The sequence below is a fragment of the Falco punctatus genome (assembly GCF_963210335.1).
Source record: "Falco punctatus genome assembly, chromosome: 7".
Lineage (NCBI taxonomy): Eukaryota > Metazoa > Chordata > Aves > Falconiformes > Falconidae > Falco > Falco punctatus.
The window spans coordinates 42,568,527-42,590,968 of NC_137587.1; the positions used below are offsets into that span (position 1 = coordinate 42,568,527).

Here is a 22,442-nt window from a genome sequence, read left to right on the forward strand (position 1 = left end):
GTGCCCATGACCGGGACCAACATTTCATAGCAAGGGGCTAAGGCTGAGCCACAGTGCTACACTGTAAAGAGAGAAACTCAAAACAACTGCAATACCATCACAGCTCCTGCTTGGTGTTAAATGAACAAATATTTTATGTGATGTTACACATCAAAGGTGTCAGAAACTGAAATTCATTATCACCAGAAAGATGGGATTTCCCCGAGCTTTAATTTTCTAAATTGTGAGCAACAGACACTATAAACACAGATTCAAACTAGTAATGGCACACTTAGATTTAAACATTTTCTTTCTTACATGCAAAGGCTAGCAAAGGGAAAATTTAAAGTATTAATGATGCAAGTGTCTTCTGGATTCTCTGTTCTTTTGCCTTGTGTTCTTATGCTCTGAGTAATAGAAAGGATATAGCGATCATCAGCAAGAACAGAATAGTTTTCTTAAGGGCTGTTTGTGCCTAACGTAGCTTATCAAGAAAGTTTATATAAGCATCAAGTCCTGGTACTTAATCCACCAAAATAAGTCAATAAAGCAATGCCAGAGAAAAAGAAGCTTTTTTGAAAATAAGCTGTTTGGGAACCTGATTCATTATTTTATTACACTACAGGGTTCTTTCCTTTTTCTGAACACCAGGGACCAATGTGGAAATAATCAAAGCTACATCTCATACATTGGTCTTTGAGTTCTTTCAGGCCATCAGTGCGTGCTGGAAAAGGCAAGTTTGGCTTTTCCACACCTGAAGGTGGACAACTGTGCACCAAGTCAGCATTGTACTTCCAAAATACCAGCAGCCAAACACCTAAATAGTTGGATACCGGTGATACTCTAGTGTGTGCAATTCTTATCTGACAGCTGCTTTTCTCTCTGCCAGCCCCTCCTGACCAAGCCACCGCTGCCACCACGCACCCTCTGCAAAGGCGGGACAATGCTGCCCACACAGCCTCTCCCTGCTGCTTTGTTATCGCTCTGGATGTTCAGGTCCCGTCACTGCCATTGTTTCTGATTAATCCTCAGGATGACTCAGAATAGCTGTTACAATGCAATATCATTTTGCTGCTTCTTCACATGAAATCACTTGTGTTGCATACCAGGAGGGTAAACAGAGTACCTCTCCCTTTTAAAGTAGGAAAATGAGAATCTGGGGAACCATAACACTGTCAGTCTGGAAAAAGACTAGCGCAAATTATTAAACAATCCATTTATAAACACCAGGAGAACAATAAAGTGATTAAAAAAAGCCAGAGTGGATGCGTCAAGAACACATTGTACCAACCCCAAACTCATTTCCTTCTTTGACAGGATGACTGGGGAAGGGGGAGATGGTAGGTGTTGGATGTCTTGATATCAGTCATGAGAAACTAGGAAAGCATGGTTTCCAGAAGCACCCGCCTGCAAAAACATGTCCCAGCAAGTTGTCCTCATACTGACAGCACATGTCGCCATTGGGCTCCTGAAGTGGTCCATCCTGCTCACTTGTACTCAATATTTCCATGAATCATGTTAATGATGGAAAGTAAAACTTCAGGAACATGCAGGCTGCCCCAGTTAAGGTCATACCCGCCAAGGCGGGCAGGACGTGAGTGTGGTGTCTGGTCAAGCAGAGGCCACAGACAAACCAGACCCAGCTGTGGCTGGGCAGGGGGCAGGAAACACAATGCTGATGGGGAGGGGGGTGCACTCCTCTGCCATGCTTAGAGAGCTGTGCCAGACCAGTGATGATGCATCACCAACTACATACCCCTGCAAATACACCTTCTGTATGTCAAGGTGTGAATCAGGGTTAGCTGTCAAACTAATCTGCGGTTAATTAGTGACCTAGTTTGCCTTTGACTAACTTCTCTAGCACCCTCTGAAAAGGAAACAATCACTGAAAATAAAATCTTTTAAAAAGAAAAGTATCTAACATTGGCTGTCACCAAGATCCTATTTAGGTAAGACAATGTGTCCACAGTCCTCTCCCATGCTGTTATTTATTTCAGAAAAGTCAGCAATAAATATATGACTGGATGTTTAAAGAAAGCAATGGCAGCTGGTAACATTGACAAGCGAGCTCCGTTTTCCTGTTATTTACTGTTCTACAAAGGTATTGGTAAGAGAGCTAAAGGGAAGGCACGCATTTCTCTCCATCTGCTTTATAATACCACTGTAAGGCACAGCATGAAAGGTCTTTGTAGAGTCAACTGGAGAAAATGATAACTAGCTTTGAGATAAGGAAGAAATTTAACTTGCACTCCTTCCCTCCCAAACTCATCCCACCATACCTTCCAGAAAGGTGGTGTCACAGGTGGGAACCCTCTGCCAGAATTTTTCTCTCCCCCTCACCTGAGCCACAGGACAATTTGATCCCTTTCCATGGTGACAGGGGGCTTTCAGATCCCCTTCCACTTTCAGAGATTTATTAAAAACAAGGTCAGATGAAAGAGGTGGTCCATGGAAAGTCCATGGAAATGGGGACACCCACCACCACCAGCTTTTCTAAGAGGGAAAACATCTGTCTCCTTTCCAGGGAAGCTTGCCCTGATCTGCTAGAGCTCAGAGCAGCTCAAATCTCAGTTAAAAGGATCTATTAGGGTGCAGGAGGGGGATACTCATCAGTGAGGGCTGAAATGTGTGTCTTTGGTGAGATGGTGGAACAGCACCATGAACAAGCAGCCTCTGAGCCCATCCTCCACCCAGTGGCCCCATGGATCACCTGGGTCTACATTCAGAGGTAAGGTACAAAAAGCTCCCTGCAGTCTAAAGCTCCAGGGATTTTCCATAAGGGTCCTCTGGGAAGTTTGTCTGCTGCAGGAAACAACAGCAGCATCAGCTGGGACCCCTGCCCTGGCCCTGCCTCCACACGCAGGACAGGAGGGCTCAGCCCCCAGGTCTCCCCTGCACGTGCCTAGCTGGAGGGAAGGACACCCGAGCTGTCCTGCAAAAAGCCTCACTGTGATGCAGTTGCAGTCTTCAATTATACATTTCAGCTTTCATTTTCCAGGTTTTATTCACAGAAATAAAAATAAAAATACCATTCCCCTCCTTTCACAGTTACAGAATACTCGAACTACAATGAAGCCCTGGCAAACACGATGAGGGACCGTCTGGCCGTGGGGGAGGGACACCCGTGGGTACCCCACCGCCAGGGCTGCTCTCTGCCGTGTTCCGTGACCCACTCTGAAAGGGGAGTTGCCAAATAAGCACTGCTTTCCCCGAGCGGACTGCTCTGCACTGAACAGTCCTGCAGGCTGCGTTTGGCCAGTTGTCTCAGGGAAGGTAGCGGAATGTCTTGTGTTCATACGACAACCACATTTTGCTTCATATGTATTTTTCCTATGTTACTGATAACTCCTTAGGGCACAGAAATGGGAAGAGTGCAGACAACTCCATTTGCTTTCACTACTGACCCTCCTAGCTCCCTTATTCAAATTTAGACAAGTTGGTATCAGCTTTGCTTAACATCCACATTCATTTTAATTTCATACTCTTCTCTCACCCAACGTCACGTTGTTTGCAGAAAGAATTAAGCACCGCCAGGCCAAACAAGCTGTCAAGCAATGAAGATGTTTCTGTTCCTGTCACATTTCAAATTTGCTCTCACCCACCGCAGAACCCACAGGAGGAGGATTACAGAGGAAAGAAAAATCAGTGGCCACTGCCCGATCATCTGTTAACAAATATTTCCTATCATTAGTTCCGTTTCTTACCCTCATCATATTTTGATTGAGAGTGTATTGGAAACAAGGGGAAGCCTCCAGGAATCCACCTCTCTGCTTTCACCTCAGCTAGATGATTTACAGCAAAGGGAGCAACCACCTCCTCCCTGTGCTGGCATGGAAAAAATGCAAAATGCATCACTCGGGGAGGGTTGTTAAGCACTTTGGTTTAGGCTAAAGCTCCACTAAAGTCTCTTCTTGACCACTAGGTGGGGAGAGAAACTTATTGTCCCTGTATCCCTGGAAAATGTGTAAGCAGTGCGGTTCTGGCTCCAAACCCACAGGTTTTAATCTGACCTTTTCCCTCCCTCAGCTGCAGATGGGTGGTGGGGCCACGAACTAGATGTGATCAGAGACAAAGAAATCCTTCCGTATGAGCTGTATTTGATTTTTTTCATAATTTTTTTTTCATATTTGATTATGATCTGTAGCTTTTCTGAGCTCTGTTGCAGTCCCTGAGATACCGGATCTTAAATTTGTTGGTGGTGTGGGAGAAAGTTTAATATTACACATGGGAAATCTTGGGTCAAAGTACCTTTTAGGGGCAAGATCCTTATTGAGAGATTTACTTGGTAGAGGGATTCGGGCTATTGTTAGTTTCTTTGGTTATTAAATAGAAAGTACTTAAGGAAAGAATTGGGTTTGCAACCTGAGAGTCCCAGGAGGGAAGGATCAAATTCAGATAGTTTAAGAAAGGTGGCTGAAGAGGCACAAGACATGAACTATCTCCCCAGTTATCTCAGAGCTGCTATTACCTGTTTCCAAAGATTCAGTCATCTAAGCTCTCCCTAGGTAAGTACTTACAGGGGTGTCTGGGGTCTTTGGAGGGCTGGATCTAAAGGTACCTGAGGAGGTACCAATCATTCTCCCTTGGCAACACCCCAGGCAGACCCCCAAGTCAGGCACTTTTACAAATTGCATCCCTCCAGTTGGCCTGAATCCTGGCCTGTGTGTCTCCATGCTGCCATGCCTAGCAACGTTAGCTCTAGACAACAACACAGGCAACATCAGGCTTCAGAAATTTCCAGTGAGGATAGACAGACAAGCTCTGAGTTGGTGAAGGTGCCCTGCACCGCAGTGGTTAGTCTCTACTCACACCCAGCTGACTAGTTTAAAGCTCGACTGGGTCTGTCTCTAGCACCCTGCATCACAGACATAGCTGCAGCACAAACATGTCCTCAGAAACCCGAACTCCTAGTATTTACTTTAGAGGCGGAACCAGAAGTTCTTCTCACTTGCAGTCTTAGCTGGGAACCACAACAGCACCCACAAACAACTGTGGTTGCTATAAAAATTATATCAGCCTCTTAGTCACCTTTCAGCAGCACATACCTTGAAAGCACTCGGCTTCAGTTGCTGTAAGTTTCTCACTTCGTGCCTGGTAGTAAACAACATCATCCTTCAAACAAGATGTGAAGGTTGCCATGGAGCTCCCAAATCTTTTGATACAGGAGAAGTTAACGTTTCAGCTATAACATTTTGATGAGGATATTCTGTGTGGTCTTTTTCTTCCACATTCTCTGATAGAGGGATCATTACATATGACCAAATAAGAGATGCACTTGGCAGCTACCACACTCATCTGCCAAGTTGAGTGTAATGTACTTCCAAGAGGAACATCTGGCTCTGTAATTTTGTTCCTTGGCAATGCAGCTGTTGGCTGCATGGCTAGCTACCCCTCTCTGCTGGCAGCTGTGAAACTGCATCGGGGTATGCTTTGGACACAGATTGCTGGTTTATGATGTCTGGATCTTCTTTGTCCTTTCCTTCATCTCAAACTTGCTTACACTTAGAAATGATTTTGCTTTGCAAATGAGCACAAGGTACAGTCCCTCACAATACATCTCGCTGCAAATGGAAGCAACCAGGGAAGGGTACCAGCATGGGCCTATTTACCTACTCACCAGAATTAGCAGCAGGTGTTAGCAAGCTGAAGACCCCTGTAAGACCACTTGCAGCTAACAGACACATGTAATCATATATGCTGTCCCTGCAGGGTGTGAGAGAGAAAGGAGCTGCCGTCTCAAATGCAAGCCATGTTATGGAAGCTTCACTGAGGTTGTAACTAGATCTGAGACATAAACTAATGATTTTTCAAGAGAACTTAAATGAAAGATCTATCTGTTCAATGATAGTAAAAATATAGGAGGTACAGATTTGGGGCCACCACTGTTAAATCCGCATGGGGGAATGCAGCATTAACAGCTACAGTGCTTCTTAAACACACAGTGACCACTGACGTGGTATGTCACCTAACTGTCCAGTGCATCCAAAGCTTTTCTGAAACCATCAAGCTTCTAGTCAAGACTTGGAGGATAAACATCATAAAGCAATGGTCTGAGGCTAAAAGAGGTCTTCCTTTATGCTGGAGGAGAAATTCCTAGACAGAAGAACCAGGATATGAGCCAAGAACAGGTGAAAATGCGGGTGGTACAACAGATACCTTAAAGCCACCTTCAGCAGGTGGGTGGAAGAAATGAGCCTTGCAAGGGATGCGTGAAGCAAATTGGTTCATGTTATACAATAGGTACTGTTGGATGGAGGCTAGTAGTGTACAACTCTGAGCCACTAGATAGCACCGAATGATGCTTTTGTGTTGAATAAGCCCCCTTCCACACTGAAGGGGAAACAGATGAAGGAGGTGTTTGCAAACTGGGCAACAACCAGGGAAAAGACAGAAGAGGCTGTAAATTACTGAAGACTGAAGAATCAATATGGGGAGGATGGAGTCCTTGGTTATAGCAACCAAGGAATTTGTGGTAAAGTGAATGAGACTCCCTGTGAACAGTGTCTTCTGACAGAGCAATTCAAGTTTAAGGAAACTGTCCAGACAGAGCATATGCCGTGTGAATACTGCCATCACACTGTGTTAGGGTAAAGGAGCCTGGGTCAAAACACACATGAAACCGAAAGTATAAGTACACCAAAAAAAACAATACTAAAACTCGCATTTACTATGTCCATCATCACAACATCTGGCCAAAAAAAAGACAATTTGAGGTGTCCAAGCATTACTATGCAACAATGTGCTCACACCAGAAGTGGGCAGAGCAGGAGCAAAGGGATCACAAGAGCACTGACAACAGGTTTTTTTGTGGAAACCATGGTAAAGCTCACTTCAGAAGATGAAAAAAATTCTCCATCAGCTGAAGAACAAAACAGTCCTTCATTTTAAGTAAGTTTACAGGTGACAAGGCAGTGTCCCCTCAGGAACAGTGACATTAAGGATGTTAAAAGTCTCCTACCTACCTGCTCCCCAGAAGGCAGGGGTTTTGATAGACCATGATGACAGAGCTCGGTAGCTCAAGGTGACAAAAATCCTGCTTTTAAATTGTAATGTTCCCACTTTAATTCTCCTTGTTTTTTTCCATCAAACAGTGGGAGCATTCCCTAGGATTCAAACCACAGTTGGCCTCTGATGCTTGGTATAACCTTTTGAGCAGATAAACCCACCATTTTCTATCAGGTACAGCTGAATGTTTGTTACAGCTCCCCGGTGAGTTGCTATGAAACCTAGTGTCAAATTAATAAAAGCCTTAGCAAAAAAATGTCAAAGGGTCAGATGCTGCTCCATGTTTGGGGCTGCTAATTACAGAGAGGCAGGAGAGGCTGGGACGTCACCTGCTGGCACTCTGCTCAACCCCGCTCTTAAACCAGAAAATGCCTTCACAGCTGGATGCGGAGGTCAGCTGTGCGAAGAGACAGAGAAGGCGAAGCAAATAGTTTGTTAGGGTTTTAAAGCCCAAGATTTCCCCTTGCATCATAAAAACAAAGCTGTGTGTATCCACAGTGGGGAACAACAGCTGTGAGCAGCTGCCTATTGTGAGAGGGAACCTCACGGCCATTTGAATCCATCCTGCTGAGATGTAAATGTGGTTTCTACGCTCTGGAAGGAAGGAGAAGAGGTGGGGTGGAGTGGTGCTCCTGAGAAGATCTCATAGCTATATTGTCATAGCCTCTGGGGTTTCAAGCCCATGTTGAATCCATTCTTCTCAAAACCCAAAATTTGCCAACCTGTTGGTTCCCAAACTGGTTTGTGTTGGCTGGGAACCAAGGGACTTGCCAGCCAAAGGAATCCAGTTGCAGGGAAGTGTCCAGATGTGGATTTTGCCCCCTGGGGCAGAATGGCTGCAGCTGGCATGAACTGTGTGATGCAACATGTTCAAATCCAAATCCAAGCCCAGCCAACAGGGATGGTCTCAATAGGGACAGGCAACAACTGAAGAATGAAAGAACTGAAGTAAGGAAAGGCCCCTGTGTCATCAGATTTTCATTGTTTATGTCTTTGCAGTCTTTGATACAGCTGGGTAGGGAGAGGGAATGTACTTTTCCAAGTGATGTTTCCAAGCAAACATCTCTGCTGTTATGGAGAGGAGTCCCAGCCTGAGCCCACGGGCTGTCTGCCCTGCAGCGAAGTGGCACCCAGAGGACAGTTTTAGCACCTTACACTGCAGAGTGACAGATCCCACAGCAGGAAAATCCTATAAACAGTTAGTTTGACCCTGGTCTTGCATTCAGAGCAACCTGCTTTAGGCACAGCACATGACCCGAAAACATTTAACTTATCAGGAGATAACCGCTGATTTACGAGTCAAGGGTATGGGCTGCTATTTCTAGCAACACCACTACCTCACACATCAGCTGGAGAACCCTTTCCCTTCTGGTTCCTCTACTGTCATTTGCACCTTTAGACTGCAAATGCAGCAAGGTTGTGGCTGCTGGGTTTCCCTGTACCTTTGTACAATGCGTAATTTAACAGGCGCATTTTTCTACTGCAGTCTTCAAAGTGCTGCTGAAAACAGGTTCTGCTTGCCAGCACAGAGCAACCGGGGCAGGGGCCACAAGAACAGGAAGACAATTAAATTAAGGTATTACGCAAACATTGAATGAGAATATAAACCAGACCTTTTACTAAGATAAAAAGTGCTAGTTAACTACGTCTTTGTTTCCACAAGCACACACTCACCCCAGTTCCATCAAAAGCAAGGCAGGCAGTGACATGGTTGAGTGCTGAAAGGCTCTTGCTCTGCTATTCATGGCATGACAAGTCGCAGAAAGATCTGTCACATGAACCCACTCACGTATGATTGCCCAATGGACTGTTTTCCAATCCTCTTTACCTCAGTGCAAATTTGGAAAAGGACTGATAACTGAACCTGGTCAAAAAAGTTGAGAAATCTCATGGGGACAGCTTTTCTGAGGAGCTTGGCAGCTCCGTCTCTGGGAAAATCTGTAAAATAAGTTTCCTCTTTTTTTGTTGTTTTGTTTTTTATCCTATTTTCCTTTTTTACTTTTTGGGTTGGTTGGTTTATGTTTGGTTTTTTTTTCCATCAATAATCAAAATATGGCCCAAGGTGGTCTAGATGTACTTGAAAGGGGTATTGAAATGTGTGATGGCAATCTGAGCTGTACTTCTCATCTGGTAAAAAAAAAAATTAACAGTGCTCAAGGCACTTAAGAAAGAGAATAAATTTATATAAGCACCATGCCATTTTGCAGGTGTTTAGTGAATGACTTTAACTGGGGATTATTATTTATATTATTTATCCATTAACTAACACAGCAAAATTGGTCTCAATGGCAGTTTTTAAAGTGGATGAAATTTTGAAGATGATCTACAGGAAGGATTGAAAATCACTGGAGCATTTTGAACAGTGGAATGGTAACAGGCTGAAACGAAGTGCCTTATTCCTGATGATCATTTGCCACCAAAGGAAAGGGCTGTCACCCATAACAGAAATACATAACATCTTCCAGGACTCCAGCACTTTCCCCTCTCAGATAGGGCTGAGACATGGCTGATAGACCTGCAGAGAGGACAGGAAGGATTGAAATGCTTTTAGAAGCCATCAGGTTTCTTTGCTATTGTCTATCTAAATAGCACCTGCCGCGTGGGGCTCTCAGCTCGGCTGAAGACAGTGACGAAGCCTGGTGGCTCAGGACTGAACGTGGGAGCCTGGTTGTGCCTCAACATCATCACAAGCTCCGTGGCCAAGGCATTAAAGATTAATTGCTCTGGAGGGTGTAATTGTGGAGTGGTTCCTGCAGCAGTGTGCTCCCAGGCTGCCTGAATGCCTGAGTGGAAGAAGAAGTGTGTCTGTGGCAAAAGGAAGGCTTCACAGCTGCGTCCCCTGACAAAAGCCAGTGCAACATATGGTCACAGAGCTCAGACGAGCACAGTGAGCCCAGGGCTTTGGGAAAAGCTTGTCTAAGAAAAAATCCTACTGGGTGATGCCTACTGAGATCAGGCTGCATCTCCACATCACCTGCACTAGTTACATCACATAACTGGGGCTGTTCTGCTCCTGTCACTGATAAGCAAAGTCCATCAAAGAAGTCTGAAGATGCTTATCAGCTGCTTGCTGTTTTCAAGTTAGTTCCTCTAATGTTTTGCTTCACACATTAAATAAACTCACTTGTTCTGAAAAATCTGTTCATCTCCATGCTGTACTGATCCCCTCCAGAGAGATGACACAGAGACCTCTGCCCAGAAGCCGCTTCCACAGGAGAAGCTTCTCTGCATAACAGAAAATGTAGACTTCATCCCAACACAAGTCAAATTATCAGGTCTGATGTGTGCAGGGAGCAAATCAGAGAGACAAGAAAGAGAACGGATCCCCCCGATTACCTCCTAGACCTTTGCTGTTACAAAGAGCAACCTGTACCTATTACCAAATACGTCCTGAAGACAGCCAAGAAGTTCTGTTGGAGTCAAGATCAGTCAATAACAGTTCACTGGGAGCTGATCCCCACATTATTCACCATAGTCGTAGTCTACATGTTATCTGTTTGGACAGAAGCAATGATATTCATGAGATCCTAATGATAGAAAAGTCATTCCTTTGTGACTACAGGGTTCTGTACAAACTCCTGAAATACAGTGTTGTGCTGGTCCTGAGAGGTACTTGTGGGAAGAGGCACACAAGATACATATGCACGGTACTTCGTCGTACATTGGGACAGCGGGAGAGGTCAAGCTGCATGGTGCATCTGACCACAGACTCACAGAGTAGCTGAGGTTGGCAGAGACCTCTGGAGGTCATCTGGTCCAACCCCACTGCTCAAGCAGGACCCCCTAGAGCCAGTTGTCCAGGAGTATGTCCAGACAACTTTTGAATACCTTCAAGGATGGAGATCACAGCCTTTCTGAGGCATTACAGGACATTTGACTTCAATGAAGTTGAACAAAACCTGGAAATTCTTACGAGTCAGGTTTGCCCACTAAATCTTGAGGTATCACCATTGCAAAATACACTTTCATGAAGATGGCATGGGATTCCTGACGTTTAATAGCAGACACTGGAAGCAAACTCAGACAGCTCTGAGGTGGTGGCAAATGTGCAGCCAGGCTCATTTTACATATATGTGCCACTGTGGGAAAAGAGGGATCAGGGAAAGGGAGTCCTGACCCTTGAAAACTTCATGGGACTGCATCACTTGACTGCAGCACAGTGCAGAGCACAGCACCACACTGCAGTATTTAACAGTCACAGTTCCCCAATGACACATTATACCTAAATTTCTCAAATGTCCATTGCTAAATAAGCAGAGCTTCCTCCTGAGATATGTCAGAGCCCTCTCAGAGGAGAAATGAGCCAGACAGCAATGAGAAAGAGGAGGCACAGATGGGTGAGTTTCTAAATCAGCCTGAGAGTGCCAGGAACACCTATTGTGGCACGTCTGCAAATCTGTGACTGCAGTTTATGCCACACACAAACCAAACACATTAGCACAGGTACGTTAACAGCTGTGTTACCTGCAGCAAACACTCTGCTGAGCACTACAAAGTCTGCGTAGATCTCTTGGAAAGCAGTGGGGTACACACTTTAGACAGCACAGGAACACATTTCCACAGCAGAAGCTGAGAGCCCAGGCTGTGGCCCTGGAGCTAGGTGCAATTTGCAAACCCTTTACAGGTAGCTGAGGAGGGATGCAGGGCTGTGCTAGTGCAGTTGGGTCGGTAACATGAGCATACACGGTGAAGGACTGAGCCACCAGAATCTGCTGAAGGTGGTGGCATCTGGTTGTCCCCTTTGCAGGGAGCTCTGGAGAATCATGGCAGCCACTCCCTGGAGCTCTCATCCACCCTTCTCTGACAGCCCAAGGTACTCAATATGTGTCTGATGGCTTTTGACCAAGAAAATCTTGGTACGTAGTTCATTAGAGCAGAAAGATTAACAGCCACTGAGCTATCAGCCCATACACACACATGCTCTGACCCATCTCCCACAGCGGTGAGCTGCCAAGAAGTCTCTTGCATTTGCCATGGCTGCAAAAATTACCTGCAAGTAGCCAGAAGACGCTGTAAACCAAGACCTTGACTATTTTTCCACCTCTCCCTCCCCCTTCCATTGCATGCTCAGGTCCTCGTAGGTCCTAAGGCATTGCCCTAATGCTCTAACCTTGGGGCTTTTTTGGGCACACATTTCAGCAGCTGAGGTAGGGTGCCCACATTCTTCACTTGTTTCACCACCACACCCAGACAGCTTTAAAGCAAGAGGATGATTGGAATGCAAATAAAACCTCCAATTGCTACAAAAGGAGCAAAATAGCCTGCTGCTGCCAGCAGTCCTGCCATAACTCTGTCACTGGTGGAAAGCCACGCTGTCCCTGTAGTGAGCTGGGGAGGTCAGCCAGCAGAAAACCAAAGTGCAAGGGGAAAAAAACCCAAGTAGAATAGTTTCCTAGACATTTTCTCCTTTAAGAAGCTCACTGTGATGTTAGATCAAACACTGTCTCTGTGACAGGCAGTAAGTTGGTTTAGCTCTGTCATGGAGCTAAACAAACAGCCAAACATCCCTGCAAACAATGCAGGAGCTGGTCCCTGCCCCAAAGGTCAGCAGTATACATACACAGAAAAAAAAAAAAGGAAGCATTCCTCCACCTTTCTGGTGGAGATTTAAGACACTAACTGTAACTACTTTAGCCTCGGTGGCAGGAACAACAGCTGCTCCAGGCCCTGCAGCTACTCCAGCCTCTGTGGTGGGCACTGCAGCTACCTTGGCCCCACATCAAGCAGTGCAGAAGACCAACCTATGGTGGCCCCTATACATAAGAAGAAATGGAAACAGAAAGCAGCTCGTTTGGTAAAATGGGAGGATGAAGCAGGCCACCAAGGCCGAGATGCAATATAGAGATGGACCCAAGACTGAGAAGTGGACTTAACCGTGGACACTGGCTCAGGTAATCCATGAATGTGAAACGTGCTGCAATTAAGCAAGCTAAGCAGTTAAAGACTCTTTGCTATGGAGGATAATGGCTAAAACATAGGGAGGCTTAGCCAATTGACTATATCACACTCCTGCAGACCCAGCAAGGCAAACACCCTGTGCTTCCAATGGTGGAAGCAACCACCAGATGGCTGGAAACATGCCCTGTGCCCCATGCCACAGCCCCAAACACTATCCTGGGCCTTGAAAGACAGGTCTTGTGGCAACATGGCACCCCAGAAAGAATTGATTCAGACAAATTAATTTCTGAAACAATCCCATAGACACTTGTGCCAGAGAGCATGGCATTGAGTGGGTATATCACATTCCCTACCATGCACCAGCCCCTGGGATAATTGAATGATGTAACAGACTATTAAAGACTACACTGAAAGCAATGGGTGGTAGAACTTTCAAACGCTGGAATACACATCTAGCAAAGGCCACCTGGCCAGTCAGCTCCAGAGGATCTGCCAGCAGAGATAGTGCTGTCCAGTCAAAGCTTTTACGTACTGTAGAAGGTGATAAAGTTCCTGTAGTGCACCTTAAAAATGTGCTTGGGAAAACAGGCTAGGTCATTGCTGCCTCAGGCAAAGGCAAACCCATTCCTGGGACTGCTTTTGCTCAGGGTCCTGGAAGCACTTGATGGATAACATGGGAGGATGGGAAAGTCCAGTGTGTATCTCAAGGGGATTTGACTTTGGGTGAAAACAGCCAATTGAGTTGTGTGATGATAGTTGTTACATGATATTGTATGTCGTCACTGCTGCATGCCCATTAGTGCACTGAGCATCTTATGGTGCCCATCTTTACCACTTTGGATTTGAAGGTTTGAACCTGCCACACCAATGAAGAATGACTGGTGAAACCAGATCAGCGCAGCCATAAGAGAGTCAGAACTGGCTTCAAAACCCAACAATCCAACACCTCATACCATCTTCCCTGCCTAGAAAGACTGTTGTAACAGATGAAGCCCAACATCACGGACTAAATGAACTCAATGGACTTTAGAGGGATGGTCCATAGACTAAGGGAATGAGATCTGCATATTCACTTTGAAGGACAGGAGAGGTGATTATTTATTGGAAAGCTTAGCATGATGTAATGGTATGGAACAAGGGGTGGATGCTGTCCTGGCTTTGGCTAGGGTAGAGGTAACTTTTCTCTTAGTAGCTGGTGCAGTGCTGTGGTTTGGATCTGGTGTAAAAACAATGTTGATGGCACACAGATGGTTTTGGTTGTTGCTGGGTGGTGTTTGTACTCCATCTAAGACTTTTTAGTTTGTCAGGGGAGGGGGTACAGCCAGGTTAGGTGACCTGAACTGGCCAAAAGGATATTCCATACCATGGGACATCACACCCAGTATGTAAACTGGGAGAAGTGGCTGGCCGGGGCCTGCTGATGGCTGCTTAGGGACTGGCTGGGCATCGGTCAGCAGGGGGTGAGCACTTGTGCTGTGCATCACTTGTTTTCTCTTCTCCCTTCCCTTTGGATTTCATTCCTCTCTCCTTCTCCCTACTTTTCAATATAATTTTTATTGTTATTATTATTATTGTTCTTTTGTTTTTATTTTATCTCAACTATTAAACTGTTCTTACCTAAACTCTTGAGTTTTACATTCCTTTCTGATCGTCCTCCCCATCTTTCAGGGTGAGAGGGGAGTGAGCAAGTGGCTGCGTAGCACATCATTACTGGCTGGGGTTAAACCACAACAGTTCCTCATTCCTGTTTTACACAGGAGATAAGGGCATCGATTAAACAACCTGCTCCACTGGTCCAGGTCTGAGCAGCGGGTTCGGTAGCTGCGCTCCCGGGTCTCATTGCAGTGCCTTTGCCACAAGGCTTTGCTGAGAATAGGCTCAGCCAGGAGACGCAGCAGCAGAGCTGTGACACCCCTTTGCTTTCCACCTTGGTCCTCCTGCTGGCTGCCCGCTGCTGGAGCATGGAGGCAGCACCAGCCTTCTGCTTATTTTTGAGCGGAGGCAGAAAGAGCACATGAAGCACAAAAGCACATTCTCTCCCTGGAAGCAGCCCTCTCCCTTCTTTCCAAGAGAGTAAAAACTCTGCATGAATGTTTTATGAATCAGCCGTGTGTTCATTTCAACGATCAAGCCGGCTTGGCAAGTTGGCCTGAAAAGGGGGAAGCTGAAAACCTACAGATTCCAACTGGCACGTTCTTAGACACGAACATTTTCCCCCTGTTGGAGACATTACATTTGGTCACATATAACTTGGGGAAGTTTCTTTGCTTTTAAAGAAATTGCAGATTATGTCCCAAGCTTTACTCAGAGGTGAACAAAAGAGATTTGTCCCTTTAATGACTTCACCGAGTACACGCATGCACGGTGTTAATTGGGGATGGTTTTGGTGCCCTCAGTGCAGCCTGATTTCTTGATTGCAGCCCTTTTGCATTCCCAGAGCCCACCATCTGCAGAGGTAAATGCCATTGCAAGACGTAGGAGGGGCATAGACAAGGTACCCCTTTGTTTAACTTCCTGCTGTATTGCTCAAGCTAAGATAAATGTAATTTAGAAAAAAAAACTTTATGGAAAACATCATAGGTAGGGAGGAAGATACTGCCGAAATTGGTATTTCTTCTGCTATGCCAATGCCAAGCTGAATGCTTACCCAAGTACACATCTCTCCACTGTCATAGGGAGAGAGGTGATCAGCTCTACTCAAGGGAGGAAAAAAAAAAATTATAATGAGACAGCCATGCATGAACAAAACCACAAAGGAGAGAAGGCAGAGGCAACAGCCAGCAGTTTTCTGGAAGAAGAGAACCCCGACGCAAATGGAGGGACACACCAGACTGTGTGCCAGATGCACATATTCCACTCTCCAGAGGCAATTTTACACCTCCCAGGAAAACTCATCCTCAAAGTCCAAATACTAATACCTGTCAAAACAACAGCTGGAATTACAGACTCTGGACAAGTACCACCAGCAGTATGGATGGGTAAGTAACACAGCACTATCTGCAGTCAGTGATGCAGAATGAGCTGTAAGGTAACAAGCTGAGTGCCATCCCTCCTAGGTGAAAACGTCATTCCCCATTCACCAACACATAAATATACCATGTGCAATTCTCATTATACAGCAGCTGCCTCTGGGAAACAAGAGGGTACTCTCATGGAAAGGACATGAATCATCCTTTGCTTGACCTCATCTCCCAAAAGTCATTTGTTTTATAAGCTCATCTTTCCAAACGGAAACTCAATGACACTAATTATATCCATGGCAGCAGCATGAAACAGGGACCCCCCTGCCACTGGCATGGGCCACTATGGTGGTGGTGATGGCGGCAGCATGACTGATGGTGTGTGATGGCTGTAGAAAGGCTTGTTCTCACTCAACAAACCTCAAAGCTGAACCTCAGCACCTGCCCTTCAGCAAACTGCCTCTGAAAAGGCTTCACATAGAGCACTTCCACCCCTCCTGTGGCCACAGTTGAACTGTAATTTTTCCTCCTTCATGGGCTGTTTCTGCTTTTCAATATAACAAATTCACTTGAGGTCCCAATGACCACTTCACTGGGGTGGGAGGCTGATGAATGGGGCTGCCAGCAAGGAAGGAGATGAAAGGATGGAGGGAATAAGCGTAATGTGCCCTCTTTTCAATTATTCTTGGCACAATGTGGAGGGCCATACAGGCAATCCAAGAACAAAGAGGAGACACTCCAAGGCTGCTCTATCCAGTATTAGGGGTCCTCCCCTGAGAATATGGTGGCTGTGGAGATGTCTGAAAGTCCCAAATTCTTAGCTGCAGGAGTCTGGCTCTTAAAATTACATAGTCAAGGAAAGGTCCCGAATCTGATGGCCAGGGAAACCTGGTTTGAACAGCACAGTGATAGTTAAGATTAATATGGTGCTGGTATGTTCAGTCCAATACCAACACAATTCCTGCCCTAAAAAGCTCTGACAATCTAAACAGATTAGACAAAGGATAAGAAAAAATGTGAGAAGATTTGCCTGGAGTCGACTTACAGTTCAGTAGTAGCGCTAGAAACTTCATTCCCACATCAACACTGGTAGGTGGAATGAGGGTGGCTGGATGTGGCTGTTTCTAGCAGTGAGACATGGGGAGAAAAGCTTCACGGTAGTAGAGTCACCTTCAAAATCCCCTACCCCATGGAGGTGCCTCATGGGTGAGAATGTAGAGCCAGACTTGCTCAGTTTAGGCTAAGAGGGAGTCATGAAGGGGGTGGCTTAGGAGGGCAAGACCTGAGGCAAAATAAGGACCCTGTAAAATCAAGGCAGTCAGGTCTGGTGAGGAAACCAGTTAAGGAAGAAAATTCCTCTGACTGTCAAGTTTTAAGATCATAAGATTGCACAAAGGGAGACCACTGCATTGCAGGAGGCACCGGAGAGATGTGGGAGTGGGAGGATTGGCCAGGGGAAGAGAGCAGGGAGAGTGCAATAGAGCATCGTATCCTTTTTTTCCCTTCTGCAAGCCTGCAGAGAAATAAAGAATAGAGTTAATTGGCAAACATATTGCTCATTGCAGAGCTAATTAACAAATTTGCAAGTCCTTCATCTCCTACAGATCTTCTCACCAAAATTTCTTGCACAAGCCTTGAACTTGCTAATCCCCAAGGAAGCAGCTGCAGGGATCACCCTTTCAGACCTGTACTGGTGAAGATGAAGGTGATGCTTCCACACACATGGGAGTTGGACATAATCCATGGCCCTAGGAAGAGATCTGCTGCCAGTTAATTTGTTAATTAACAAAGGGTCAGAGGCACTTCATCTAAAGCAGAGCTTTTTGCTTTAGAAAAGCACTTTGCTAGCACTTTTCTAGAAAGTGCCTCAGGTGACATCTTCACTCCAGGGTGCTAATAGCACTTGCCTGTATCTATTATCTATTTTAGCCTCCCTCCTCACCATAGTAGTCTTGGGTAGAAGCTTGTAAAATGAGCAGGAAACAAACTGGGTTGGATACCTAGAACCACTCTCATTGAAACAAGCTTTCCAAGCATTCAGCCTAGTTGGGTTCACTTTTTTACTTTGGCTACATCTTTCCAAAATTTGTTGCTTGGAACCACCCTGCTCTTACTGGATTTGTGAGAGATGGAAATGACTGAGATCTTGTGAGCAAATCAGGCTATTTCTGACATGATCGGTGAGAGAGAAAAAAAGCCATGGAGCCAGATTAAATAACCAGACCTTCTGAGCTTAGCTAATCATTACCAATAAACCTGTGACTTCCATGCTGGGGCTTGTAGGCAGTTCCATTGTGCAAGAGTAGTTTTAGGGAAGCCGGAATTTGCTCAGCAACTGCAGAAGAGTCAGTTAACCTCAAGCATTGCCACTGGCAATTTGCAGATTAAGAAATCTTTTGTAAAACACAACAGGATTGCCTCAAACTTCGGTAGACTGCTAGACAACAGGACTGGCTGTTAATTCACGCAGCAAAGTCAGTGCCAACTTTGTAAGTAAAAGATACAACCCCAGAGTAGCAGAGGGGTTGATGTTTGAGGCCCCTGAGAAAAAAAGGTATAAACCAACGTAACTATGCTTTGTAGCAATGAAACCAGCTCTTAAGATGCTTTGATCCAGTTGATCTGAATAGTGCCAAACCAAGTTAAAGCAATGAGATTAAAGAAAACATTCTTAAATGTTAAAGATTTTTTCTAAAATTAAAAAAAATATGGTTTTAGTCCAGATACAGGTCTTATTTTATAGTTTTATTATAACTCCCCTAAAGCTGCATGTATCACCTATAAAGGTAAAACAAAAATGTAACATTGAACTTGAGTTGTACAGGCTAGATGTCAGCCTTCCTCACCTTCAAGATAAACTCGTCTGGTTGGCATCTTCCAGGGAATACGTTTTACAGGCTCTAACAGTGTGGCTGCACTTTCATCATGCATGCTGAGGGGTGCAAGTTCTTGCATTGATGCATCTTAAGTAGAACTGGCTCCCCACAAAGCTTCTCATGCATCAGAGCTTAGAAGTGGAAGGGTCTGCAAAGACCCTCTGGTTCAGCCCCTTGACAGTGTAACTATCAGAAAAGCTAACCCCTTCAAGCAGTTTTGAAAGACCCTTTTAAAAAACGTGGAGAATAAAGCCTCTAGTGAAACAGCAAGGCAATTTCATTGTTTAACCTCTTGCAAAAAAACCAGAGGTGGATACATTCCCGCTGAGACTTGCACAGCTTTATGCTCATGGAGGAATGAGCCACGGGGATTTTGTTGCAGGCCTAAAGCTGGCCTAAGCGGCATTAAAGCTTGCCTTAACTACAGTATGTCTGGCGTTTTGCAGATATATTATGCCTTTGTAAAATGGGAACAAGATAGCTGTTGCTTTTGTCTGATAGAGGCAATGGGGAACTGAACCATGGATTGTTCGAAATTTTTGCTTCCCCAGGCTCTGCAGTTCCTTTGCAACAGCATGCACTTATATATTTGGCAAACTTACCCAACAAGGTCACTAGGTTAGTAAGCAAAGGCATAGAGGGTATCAGCGTGCTGGTACCTACTCAGCTATGTAATAGCTAAACAAAGGCCCAGGCTTGGAGTTTGACCTCGATTGCAACTAGAAAGAGGCTTAAAGAATAAATCCCTGTAACACTTGATGCCCCTGGGGATGACCCAGCTGTGCTGCTGATGGTGGAAACAATCAGCAGAGTAAATGCTTGGAGAATGAGGGTTTGGGTGTGCAGAGCTCACAGGTTTTCTCGGATACACCTCAGCCTTGGGCTGTAGTTTTGAAGGTAAGAGGATGCCACCTGAACTCCTAATTGTGGGAAACCCTTTAGTGATGGCCTGTGACAGCGGGCGTGATGATGGGCCTAACAGTGCCTGCTAAGATCCCTGTTGTCAGCAGGGAGGAGGACATGAAGAAGATGAAGAACACAGGACACGGTGCAAAAACTACTGAATGACCAAGGCTCCTGATAAAATATGGCAAACAGAGCTCCCTGGGGCTCTCCAGGTAAACAGACAAACCCTGTTCAACCTTGTTCACATGTTTTGTCCATCTACCACCTCTTGGGAAAGGTGTTCAGAGCTGGTCCTGCATACAGTTAGATGGCTGAGGAGTTCTGACAGACATAGGGCTTCACCTGTCCAGGGCAGGCTGCCTGTGGGTCTGCTGTGCCCCTTCACTGCAAGAATTGAAGGACACACCGTCCGGGGCGAAGGAGGTTCATTATTAAGGTATGTTTGTCCTGACTCATGCAGTCTAGGGCTAAACCAGTTCCCTTTTAAGGTTGTGTTGGTCTTTACAGGTGTGCATCGCTCCAAGCCTGGGTGCGCTTTTGGGCATTTCTTTCTAACCAGGCACAAGCAAGGCAGGGGAAGCGTTCGGCATTGGGGTGCTTCCTCGTGGGGTCCCGGCAGGGGGTTGCTTCCCCCTTTCAAAGCCTTTGAGTCTTGTGGAAGGGAAATGCAGCCAGCAGGATGTGCTGGGCTGCTGTACTGAGGTTTATGTTAGTGTCTGCCTTGTTTCTGCTGGAAATTGCAAAATCTTTCCTGTGGAAGGAGTGGGGAGTTTGGCCCTTCACGAGCATATAGACTGCTGTATATTTAAATGGAGAGAAGATTTAGGCAGCACGAACAAAACAGACAAGGGAGCAGAAATCATACAGTTCAAAGCTGGTTTTCCACAAACTGCTATGCAGTGTTGTTTGTTTTTTTATTATTCCTGTAACTCTTAATTCCATTTTTTTCTCTCTCTCTCTGTGTTAACATATTTACCCTAGGAGGGGGAAAATCCCTCTTCTTTTTGGGGGTAGATGAGGGGAGAAACTTTCTGAGTGCCTGAATTGAAAAATCAATTATTTATTCTTTCTAACAAAGTTTTTTAAGGAGCTATGCACACAGAAAGTTGACATTAAACTCTGCTTACCCACTATACCTCCTGCCTGCCTTTCCACCTCCCCCGCTTCCCCTCCCAAACGGAAGAAAAGACCTATCCCGGGATCAGAGGAGACCGCGGCTGGGAAGGACAGAGAGCCCCGAGCCACCGGCATCGCTCCCAGCCTGGCCATGGGGGTCCGGCGGCCGCATCTCCCACCGCCTCTCCGAAATCCTCCCGGCCCGCAGCGGGGCGAGCAGCTCGAGCGCGGGATGGAGCAGGAAGCCTAAAAACTTCGGTCTGCAGAGAGACCTCTAGTGTTTTTCTTTCTCCATGTCCTGGCAGAGTTCCTCCAAAGTACAAATACACACAGAGCTCCCATTGTTTGCAGCCCTTCACAAGCCCACTGATCCTAATATGGAATTCAGCAGGAAACCCATGATTTCCTGACACACAGCAAGCTGGAGAAAGAAAGGAAAAACTCCATTAAAAACCTCCAGGCTCTCCTCCATGTTAGAAATGAAATGGAAAATGGAGTGGATTTAACAGGAATCCCCGATTCCTGCGGCCAAGCTAGAGGAAGGGAGACGTGAAGCAAAGCCGCAGGCTGCTGATATCTTTTTAAGTCGCAATAAATACTGAGAACTCCGGGGCAGGATGAGGATTTCCTGACTCGGACGAACGAGAAAGGACAGATCACTTTTTTTTATGATACTTCTCTCTGTATATTTAATTTATTCACCTTGATGATTCTCTTGCCTGGTCTGGCAATTGTTAGAAGAGGCTGTGACAGCCTGGAAACATTAGTATGATTTCCTGAGTTTGAGATTTGCTGCCCCCCCCCTCCAAACTCAGGAAAAGTCAATACAATCGCACTTCATTTTTCCTTCATGTGCACTTGGAAGTCCCGGGAGCAGCAAGAGGAGCGGCGGCAGCAGCAAGAATGAACTGCAAGGAAGATGACAACTGCACTGACGGGAGCAGCAATAACACAAAGAAGATGTTAAAATGCGTGGTGGTTGGGGACGGTGCAGTCGGGAAAACTTGTTTGCTGATGAGTTATGCCAATGATGCCTTCCCAGAGGAGTATGTCCCCACTGTGTTTGACCACTATGCAGGTAAGAAAGTGCTTTAAAAGAAATTGTATTGAGAGCTGCAGGAGAGCCAGGTGGGAGGTAAAGGAAGCTCCAGGAGAGGAAAGGACGGTTCAAAGGGGATACACGGGTTGCTTCTTGTCCGGGAATGTGATTCAGGCCTGGATGGTACCCAGGCAGCTTAGATGTCAGCTCATACAGTTGGGGCAATGCAGGATTTATTCAGAAAACCTACTTGTTTGCTTCTGAATTTTATTTTGGTTTTGGCAAATAAGCAGCGTTAGAGATGCAATTAAATCCATGGGAGTTTAGGGACAGCAAATATAATTCAGCCTCTATTTGTATTCTTGGTTTGTTTTTTGGAATTCTGAAGTTCTGAACTTTGCAGGCTGCAGTTATGAAGACTATATATGTGTGTGTGTATATATATATGTGTGTATATATATATATATACACACACATAAAAACATATGCTATTGGTGATCTTGTGCCTCATGGCAAATGATGCATAAATTACAATATCTATACCCTATTTAAAGAGTAATCCTTGAAAATATATCCTATTTAAGAGTAGTCTTTGAGAAAACCAGCATAGCCTCTTCCAGTGCTGTCAGAAGGTAACTCCCCTTTCAGAGACATTTGTTACTT

The 22,442-nt window shown here is 45.5% G+C and overlaps 1 protein-coding gene across 1 annotated transcript in view; it reads left to right on the forward strand.

The window, feature by feature from the left end:
* The first annotated feature begins 23 nt into the window (after positions 1 to 23).
* The window catches only part of RHOJ (ras homolog family member J), a 77,915-nt gene continuing 55,496 nt past the window's right edge, over positions 24 to 22,442 (forward strand). Inside the window, exon 1 of the mRNA XM_080395872.1 lies at positions 24 to 21,818. Coding sequence (XP_080251998.1) covers positions 21,644 to 21,818 — 175 coding nt within the window. The 5' untranslated portion in view covers positions 24 to 21,643. The remainder of the gene's footprint in view (positions 21,819 to 22,442) is intronic.